Raw genomic sequence first — 9,366 nt, forward strand, 5'->3', positions numbered from 1 at the left:
GCTGTGCCGATCCCCGAGCCCGGCGCTGCTCTGAGCTCATCACCCGGCGCCGGCGATCCGGGAGCAGGGCCCGCTGTGCGGGTGAGTGGGCCGGGGCCGGGGCCGGGGCGGCGGAGCGGCGGTGCCCGCAGATGTGGGCTGAGCTCTTGGTTGTGCCCCGCAGGGCCGGGCTGCGGCTGCTGCGGCGGCGGCTGGGCGGGAGCGGAGCCATGAGGCTGCAGGCGCCGCAGTTCCAGGCGCTCTTCACGCCGGGGCTGCGCAGCGTGGCCGGTGAGTGCCGGGAGGGGAGGCCCCGAAAACCTCCCTGAGCACAGCCCCGGGGTGCTTCGGGTTGGGAAGGACCTTAAAGCCCACCCAGTGCCCCCCAGCCATGGCAGGGACACCTCCCACTGTCCCAGCTGCTCCAGCCCCAATGTCCAGCCTGGCCTTGGGCACTGCTAGGGATCTGCTCTGGGATTTCCATCCCAGTCCCTTACACCTCACTCCTAAACCTACCCTCCCTCCCCTTACTGCCGTCCCCCCTTGCCCTGTCACTCCAAGCCCCTGTAAAAAGTCCCTCCCGAGCATTTTTCCGCTCCCAGAACCTTCTCCGCTCTCAGCCCGTCTCCAGGAACACGGCAGAGCTCCTTTTCCCCTTTGCAGGCCGATTCCTTGGTGCTCTGTTGTTCCTGGAGAAAATCGTGTTCATGGCTCACTGTTCTCTACCATAAATAATCTCAATTCTTTCCCCTTGTCAGCCCCTGACTGTTCAGGATGATCCCCAGCCCAGAGTCACCAGGATCAATTAGAGACCTGCCAGTTGTTAGGTTTTCAGAAAAGCTTCAGAAAAATAAATCGGAATGACAGGAAAAATACCTGTGGGTGCTCAGCTGTGCCACGAATTAGTGCATTTTGCATGAAGTTATTTGCTGCTTCCTGCATATTTGAGTATTTATTCCGATATCTGTAATCTTAATTTCGTGAGAGGGCAAGTTATGGCACATTGTGCCATGGGTTTATTGCTGTTTGGTTCTCCTTCCCTTCCCAGAACTGTTTGAGAAGAAGAACTATGAGCTGAGAATAGCAGGAGGGGCTGTGAGGGATTTACTGAGTGGAGTGACACCACAGGACATCGATTTTGCCACCACAGCTACACCAGCAGAGATGAAGGAAATGTTCACAGCAGCTGGGGTTCGTCTGATCAATAACAAAGGAGAAAAACACGGAACCATCACTGCCAGGGTTGGTTGGGATTTGTTTGGATCTTTTCTACCTTTCTGTGGATGTGCAGCATGTCCAGTAGAAGATTTGCTGCTTATTTGTTAGAAGTGCCACAGCAAGAGTTTAATTAAGACCCTGCTTTAAAACCTGGAGTGATTTTTTTATTATTATTATTCATTGTAGAATTAAAGCAATTATCATATTTCAATTCCTGTAGTCCATTCATGCTGCTGTGTCATCACCAGAAAAGATAAATGTCAGCTTCCCACATGTAATCCTAATGTTTCCTGCTCCTGATTTCCTGTCAAGTTCTGTTTCCTCTACCTGGCTCTTAGTCCATCTCCTGCAGGAAGATTTCTGCAGGCTCTGTAGAAAATAAATAATGTCAAGATCATTTTCAGAAGCTCCTATTTCTCAACTCTGTATGAAAACCCTGCACACATTGCTGTGCATGTGTCCACAAACACTGGGCTGAAAAAAATGAGCAGCTTTTGCATTTCATTTCATTTGATTTCATTTCATGGTTGTGCTGAAGTAACGATGTCTGTGGGATTTGCAGCTCCATGAACAGAATTTTGAAATTACCACTCTCCGAATAGATGTTGTCACCGATGGACGGCACGCAGAGGTGGAGTTCACCACAGACTGGCACAAGGATGCTGAGAGGAGGGATCTCACTGTCAACTCCATGTTTTTAGGTAAATTGGAAAAACAGTTATGTGGATGAAGCACTGAATTTGAGTTTAGCCAGTGAATTCTGTCTCTGTGTCAAAGGTGTGTATAAATGCATGAGATGATCTGACAGACCAGGTCAAATCACACAGCTTCTCACTTCCAAAGGAGAGTCCTTCCTTGTGGCAGCCACATTTGTAAATTCATATTCTGCTTTTTCATTTTTTTCTAGGTTTGGATGGGACACTCTATGATTTCTTTAATGGTTATGAAGACTTGAAAAACAAGAAAATCAGATTTGTGGGGAAGGCAGCTGAGAGAATACAAGAAGATTATTTAAGAATCCTGAGATACTTCAGGTAAAAGGTTTCACCTTTCCTTGATAAATAAATTGTATAAAGTTTCAAAAGCATTCAAAAAGATACCAATGATGTCAAAAGTTGTAGTTGTCATATTGCCTTTCCAACCTAAATGATTTTATGATTGTTAAGTGGAATAGTTTTTTAATCTAACATCCAGTGGTTTTATTTGGCAGATTTTATGGAAGAATTGCAGAAAAACCTGGAGATCATGAACCTAGTACACTGCAAGCAATTAAAGAAAATGCCAAAGGCTTGGCTGGAATATCAGGAGAAAGGATTTGGGTGGAACTGAAAAAAATTCTTCTGGGAAACCATGTCAATCATTTGGTTCAACTTATGTATGAGCTGGATATTGCCCAGTATATAGGTAAAGTGAAATGAAGTTTGATTTCCTACTGCTGTATCTTATAGACAGAATTTTGTGGCAAATTGAGATCAATCAACAGAAATTAGATTTTATTTTTATCCTGTGCTAACACCCACCTTTCTTATTAATACTTCCTTGCACTTTTTGTGTGTTTTTAGGGCTACCACTTAATGGGAGTTTGGAGGAATTTGCCAGAGTCACTAAAAACATCCAAAATCTGTCTCCAAAACCCATGACTGTCCTGACATCCTTGTTCAAGGGGAAGGATGATGTCACAAACCTGGACCTGAGGCTGAAAATCTCCAAGGAAGAAAAAAACCTTGGCCTTTTCTTGGTGAAGCACAGGCAGGAGTTAACCAAAGCCCAGGGGCCAGAACCACTTAGACCATACCAGGACTTCCTGATGGATGTGAGTGTAGTTCAGATTGCTTCATTTGGGGCTTCACAGTGAACTGAATTCATTTTAAGTCATTTCTGAAAAAACAAACCTACTGTATTTTAGCAGTTCTGAGCACCTTGTGTGTGCTCTAGAGCAATTTTTGGACTGATTTCAAAGTCAGTCAGGCTGAAAAATGTCATACTCAGTTTCTTGTGACCTTACCTGGGACTGGCAGTTTGCTGTGCTGTCCTGTTGAAACATCAAACAGAAGTTGGAGCTCCAGGAGAATTTGGCCCTTTGTGAAGTTCTGAATTGTTAATGGAAAATCAGTGCAATTCCTGGTGTCCTTCCCAATGCCCCCTGTCCCTTGGGGAACCTGAGATGTTCTTCCACAGCACAGTGGGGTCATTTCCAGGTGAATTCTGCACTTCCAGAGCAGCACCTGATACTGAGGGCAAGAACCAGTCCCCAGGGCCAGGCTTGTCTCCCACAGGAAAGGTGGTGGATAAGGATTACAGCTATTACCTGGGATTCAGGGACTCTCCAAGGAACTCCCTGAGCCTGCAGGACTCAGTTTTAACTCAAATGAGGCAGGAAAGATCCTCACTTCCACAGTCCCAGCTTGTCCAAGGTCATGCCTAACAGTGAGCAGTGGGAATAGCACAATGCTGAGCACTCTTGGAGCTGTTTCTGCTCTTTGGTAGAACTGAACCCTCACTTTTTTTCCTTTTTTTCTCCTAGTCTAGGGAAGCTAACACCAATTCCAAGATCTTTGAGCTCCTGAAGTACCAAGGAGAAGAACAGCTTTTGAAAGAAATGCAGGAATGGACTGTGCCCTCTTTCCCCGTCAGTGGCCACGATCTCCGGAAGATGGGGGTGTCCTCGGGGAAGGAAATTGGGACAGCACTGCAGCAGCTGAGGGATGAGTGGAAAAAGAGTGGATACCACATGGATAAAGAGGAACTGCTCAGCTGCCTGAAGAAGTTGTGAAGTGAATGGTGACAGAACTGTTTGTGCCTGGTCTGAGTGGAAGCTGAGCCTCTCACAGCCAACTGAGAATTTGTCCCATTTCACATTTTCATTACTAATTCCTAACTTCTGTAAGGAGAGGTTTCACTTTGTAATAATGTAAAGCACTGTTTGCCAAATTCCACCTTCTCAACCTCTCTTGGCAGATTTTAGTGAGAAATATTTACTACTTTATCATGACTGTAGGGCATGAGAGGTGACAGGAAGATTTTTCTCCTTTTGACATTCTACATCCCAAAAAAACCCCCCAAAATCTTCCCAAAAAGAGTTTGCATCCTCTAGATAAAATCATGGAGGGGTTTTTATGTGCCTAGGAGAATGTCTGGAAATAATAGGCTCTACCTTAACTCTTTTTGTACTTAGAGCTGGATAACAGATGGAAATACTCACTGCAGCAGTTCCCAACAGCCTTGCCATGGAAAACCAGGCTGTTTTCTAGGACTGTGTTTATTTTCCAGAATCAATTTTAGATTAAAAAGATAACTTGGCTGAGTGAGTATCATGAATTCTCAGTAGTTTTTCAGTAACTTATCTCTGAGTAACTAAATCCACAGCAAGCTGGTGAAGGTTCTACACTGTATTTTCAACTTCAGGTGTGAGACAAACTATTAATGTTAACATTAACAAGGGGAGACCCAGCTCCTCTCTTGGGGATTTGGGGCTTTGGAGCAGAGCTATTCCTGGTCTTGGTGAATGTCTTCCTATCCCTGGGGTTTTGGTGTGCTGTTTTAAGAAGTCTCTGAGAGCAGCTCTTGTGTGTAGAAATCTTGTTGCAGTTTTCCTACAGAACCAGGGTAATAAACTCATTTGGATTTCATTTTCCTTGGGTATCATTTTGCAACACTAGATGGCAACACTGGAGCGATGCTGGAAAAAATCTGCATTTTGGGCTCTCACACAACTTTCCCAGCTGCCTTTGATTTTCCTGGGATGTCTGATCTTTAAATAAATCCTGCTGGAGGTGCCTGGGAATGGGTGGGAGGCAGCAAGGGAAGAGGGAAAGTGCTGTTTGTTAGGAAGGCAAATCTCACAAGAACAGGATGGTGCTCCATTTAATGAGGTGATTAAATTGATGCCTCCTTCGTGTGATTTCTGGAACTACTGAAATCTTGGGAGGGAGGGTGACAGAATTCAGGGCTGTAGATAGTCCTTTAAAGGTTTCACCAAAGTGCAGCTTTAGAGCAATGGTTGTGGAGGTGTAGAATATTAACACTTTTACCCAAAATTGCTATCAGGGTCCAGCTCCCCTTGAACAGAGCATTTATAAGGAAAAAAGCTTGAAATTTATGAGCATGGCATGGACCAAATGGATACTTTGGACAAAGTTTAGCAGGGAGATCTTCCCATGATTGCTGAGCTTCGATTTTCAGCTGTTTCCAGCCCTGAGAGGGGCTGGGTGTGCCTGGATCCAATCCTGCTCCCAGATTTAATCACTGGTTTATGTCTAAAGGATTGTTCAGCTGTCAGGAAACCTCTGCACAACTCTGTCCCACAGGATTAAGGATGACAACCCCAATCATGCATACAAACAGCAAGGAATGATTTAGTTAAATGGATGCTGGTAATGATTAGCCTGAAAAGACTTTAATCAGAATTATTTACTACATACTACAGGGAGTTACTGCTGTTGTAGAGTGCACTATTGAATCAATCAGATTTTCAAAGCCATCTTAAGTATTACTAAGTGGAAATTGATATGTTTAACTGGAGATTATTTAGCCAAGCTGGTCACTAAAAGCAGAGGGAACCCCATTTCCTCCACCCCTCACTGGTAACACAGAGGATCCTGCTACAAATCTCCAGGGCTCACAAAAACCAGCAAAACCAGATTATTCCACAAGCACCTTCCAGTCCTGCTTGGAATTCAGTGCAGGGATCACCTGTGTTCCAGCACCTCTTTAAAGATCAGCTCATGCTTGAGGTTTCCCATTGGTCTACTGAGTATCTCTCTTTATCTTCCACTTAAATTAACCCCTAGGAAAATGAAAGGCATGAAATAAAAAGTATTTACATATTTTAGGCAAGCAGTGCCATCCTGGGATCTGGAAAAACGCTGGGTTTAAGTAAACACTCATTTATAGAGCATGAGCTATTTAAATGGCAAATGGGGAGACATGAAGAAGCTGGATGTACACATGGTCAAATAAAAGTTCTCCAGCAGATTAGTTGATTAATTAAATGATATTCACAATGGATTTTAATTACCTGACAACCTCCCCCCTCTCCCATGTTACTCCTTACCTTCTCTGTCCTGGGCCAGCGGAGCCAGCACAGACTTGGGAGTGAAACTTAATCAGCAAAACCAGGTGAGTTTTGAAACAAATTGAATTTTATTCTTTGCAAATATTTGCAAGCCACAAGATTTGTCAGAAAAGTTGTCCCAAAAGGCAGAGAGAAGGAAGAGTTAAAGCAAAGACTGGGCTACCCCTGGAGCAGTTCACAGAGCAACTAAAGGTGACAAAGAGAGGAACAAATGAACTGCAGCACATCCAAAAAGAGCATTAATAAAAAACAAATGAGCATCTGAAATGTTCCAGATCCAGTGTGCAAGTGGTTCTACCTATTTGTCAAAATGAAACTAAAATAATTGAAAACTTGTTAAGTTACAGGCTCTGACTGGTGTGTTGGTGATGTTGCAATGATGGATTGAAAATGAGCAAATCTGTGCTGTAAATCCTGTGATCCCTCAGTCCTGCCCCCTGGATTCATTAATTCCTGCAGGAAGCTACTCAGCCAATCAATGGGGTAAATGTAGTAAATATTTATAAAATCTGTTTTCCCTGCATTAGCTCTCCTAAGCAGTTGCTGTCCATATTTTTCCATACTGATGTTCCAAATTTTCCCCAATTCCCACCAATAGTTTTCAAAAGAGAGGAAAGCATGGAAATATGAACCAATGTAAGGAAAACCATTCCCAACTCCACACCCTGGAGCACTGATATTCTGATACCTCCCAGTAAGGATGGGATTCACCACCACAGGATTCATCCTGGGAAGTGTCATGGACTCCAATCTAGCAAACACTGCACAGGTTAAGCACATGGAACAGCATCATCAATATAATTTAATTAGTATTAATTTACTCCTGACTTACCTCAATTATATTAGCTTACATTTGACTATATACACAAAACACCAAATATACACTTATTCTGGATTCCAACATTGCCATTTTTAACTGAGAATCCAAAAGACTCGGCCAAAACCCCAAAGAACTGAACCTTTAGAAGTTCAGTGACAGCTGAGAAAATCCTTTTGAAATTCCCCTTCCCCAGCCCCCAGTGAATGCTCATCCCAAGGCACCCACTGAGGGACACAGGAACAACAGACAGGAGGGGCTTTGAGGGGATAAACAACAAAATAACCCAAATGTACAGCCCAGATGTGTTGTGTGTGCAGGGGTGAGGGAAAGCCAGGCCTGCTTCCAGAGGATTCACCAACACAGAGCATTCCCAGTCTCCCTCTCACACCAGTGCTTGGCTTTCCAAGCTTACAATGAATTATTATCCAGAATGTTTTCTGTTGAAAAATGAGAAATTTTCTGTTGAAAATGAGCCATCATCACCCTTCTGGTTGCTCAGAGCCACATCCCAAATTCTACTTTTCACTGCCAAGTCAGGGCACTGCACATGGAATTAAAGGTGTCTAAGAAGAACAGAAGCAGCACAGAGGTAGAAAGTTTCAAAGAACTAAACCTGAGTTACACAATTAATCTCTACATACCTGGCATGACAAATACCCAGCAGCAAGTCCATGGTTTGGGTGTTTTTGTGCCATGGGAATCAGCTCCTGGTGTGCCAGGCTTGTGATCTGTCCTTGCTACACCTGCCTGGAGCCTGACAGAGAACAAGCAACCAGTGGCTCATGTCTTAAATTTGACTAGTTTTACATCACTGTGAAGGAATTAGGAGTGAATGATAAAAGCTTCACAAGAAAAACAAGTGTTTATGTGCACAAGCACTGAAAATATCTCCACTGCCATCACCAAAGTGCATTCTGAGAGGAAAAAACCCAATATATCAGTGGCAAAAGCGGCCCCAGTTTGGCACCCAGTTTGTGGAGCACAGACAAAATAAAAAGCAAAGCAAACAAAAAATCTACCAAGAAACCTCCCCTCAAAAAAGCACTGCCTTTATTTCTGTTTTATTTGGAAACTTTTGCTCTTTATAAGGTGATAATGTGAAATGTTACTTTATGATCTGAAAGTGAAAACAAAGTAACTAAAAGAGGTTTTTCCTTCCCTTTGTCACAAGTACTACTTAAAAATCACCTCAGTGGGGTGTTTTAGAGTCCTTCCCAAACCCCATGGACATTTCCACTACTAAAGAATTCCACTACCAGCAATAGTATTGGGAAGTAATTGAAGCACACTGAACATGACAATGCTGTTTACTCTCTGGGACTGACCTGTGCACTTCTTACCAACAGTTTAAAATTTAAGACTTCTAAAATCAAATGGACTAAAACAGATGAGACAACTTGTAAGGAACAGACGCTTCCCCACGGGCTCCATCCTGGGAGGCAGCTGCAATTCCAGCTTTTGCACATTCCAGCACTCCAAAACTCTCAGGCTGCTTCTCTCTTCCATGGTTATTCAGCAAAAAGCTGAGAAGCAGCACAAGTAGCAAACCTGAAGGACCTCAGAGTTAGAAACAGGGATTCTCAGCAAACCACGTGTAAGTGTGTTACGGCAAACTCTCCACAGCAGTAACTGCTATCTACCATCCCGGGAATATTGCATAAATCAGACTCTGCTTATTGGGATTTTAGTTGGATTTTAGTTTCCATCCCCCTTCCTTCACTGCAAGTGGGAATTAGACAAGTCCAGTCTCAAGTGTGCCCACGTGGATCAGAGATTTCCTGGTGTCCCACGTGGACCTTCACTCCTGGTGTCTCCTGGCACCCCCTCTCCAGGAACAGCACGGGGAGCTGGGTGAGCCTGGTTCCCTGGGGATGGGACGTGCTTCCCGGGGCTCCTGGGCTGAGGAAGCAGGGAAGCAGCACAGAGCAGGTGCACTGGGGCTGTCACAGGCACAGCAGCGGCGAGCGGCCGCGCTCCGAGTCCTCCCCGTCCCCCTCGGGAATGCGCGGCAGCAGCGCCGAGCGCGTCAGCCCCCAGAACTTGGGAGGGGACAGCTCCTTCCTGGTGGCCGTGAACTTCCAGCCCATGTGGCTCCCACAGATCCTGCACTGGGCGATGGTCCAGGCGTACCTGCCGAGGGCACAGCAAAGCCTTGGTCAAGGAAAAGCCCTTTGGAAAATGCTTCAGCGGCTGACAATTCCCAAATGGGTTTGGGTGACAATCCCCAGCTGGGCTTGGGTGACAATTCCCAAATGGGTTTGGGTGACAATCCCCA

At 44.9% G+C, this 9,366-nt stretch overlaps 2 protein-coding genes across 6 annotated transcripts in view; one reads left to right on the top strand and one right to left on the bottom strand.

Annotated features, from left to right (window-relative positions):
* The first annotated feature begins 14 nt into the window (after positions 1-14).
* TRNT1 (tRNA nucleotidyl transferase 1) lies at positions 15-4,826 on the top strand. 2 transcript variants are annotated; one of them, XM_015641175.3, is made up of 8 exons: positions 15-81; positions 164-270; positions 1,028-1,221; positions 1,760-1,898; positions 2,105-2,231; positions 2,408-2,601; positions 2,760-3,010; positions 3,722-4,826. In XM_015641175.3, the coding sequence occupies exons 2-8, from the start codon at positions 210-212 to the stop codon at positions 3,968-3,970; spliced, it is 1,215 nt and encodes a 404-aa protein (XP_015496661.1). In that variant the 5' UTR covers positions 15-81; positions 164-209; the 3' UTR covers positions 3,971-4,826. The 2 variants fall into 2 exon arrangements, with proteins under 2 accessions (XP_015496661.1, XP_015496660.1); XM_015641174.2 differs by lacking the exon at positions 15-81 and having other exon boundaries at positions 106-270.
* A 1,490-nt stretch (positions 4,827-6,316) lies between these two features.
* Positions 6,317-9,366, bottom strand: part of CRBN (cereblon) — a 16,670-nt gene continuing 13,620 nt past the window's right edge. For all 4 annotated transcript variants that reach the window (XM_015641173.3, XM_015641170.3, XM_015641171.3 and 1 more), the window contains one exon: positions 6,317-9,221. In XM_015641173.3, coding sequence (XP_015496659.1) covers positions 9,035-9,221 — 187 coding nt within the window. In that variant the 3' untranslated portion in view covers positions 6,317-9,034. The remainder of the gene's footprint in view (positions 9,222-9,366) is intronic.

The sequence above is a fragment of the Parus major genome, chromosome 12 (assembly GCF_001522545.3).
Source record: "Parus major isolate Abel chromosome 12, Parus_major1.1, whole genome shotgun sequence".
NCBI lineage: Eukaryota > Metazoa > Chordata > Aves > Passeriformes > Paridae > Parus > Parus major.

What these genes read in the sequence shown, in the direction of transcription:
- TRNT1 (XM_015641174.2), top strand. Translation starts at nt 132, where the DNA reads ATGTGGGCTGAGCTCTTGGTTGTGCCCCGCAGGGCCGGGCTGCGGCTG. An exon ending in AGAATCCTGAGATACTTCAG is followed by an intron (nt 2,232 to 2,407) that starts GTAAAAGGTTTC and finishes TTTATTTGGCAG; the next exon opens with ATTTTATGGAAGAATTGCAG. An exon ending in GGATATTGCCCAGTATATAG is followed by an intron (nt 2,602 to 2,759) that starts GTAAAGTGAAAT and finishes GTGTGTTTTTAG; the next exon opens with GGCTACCACTTAATGGGAGT.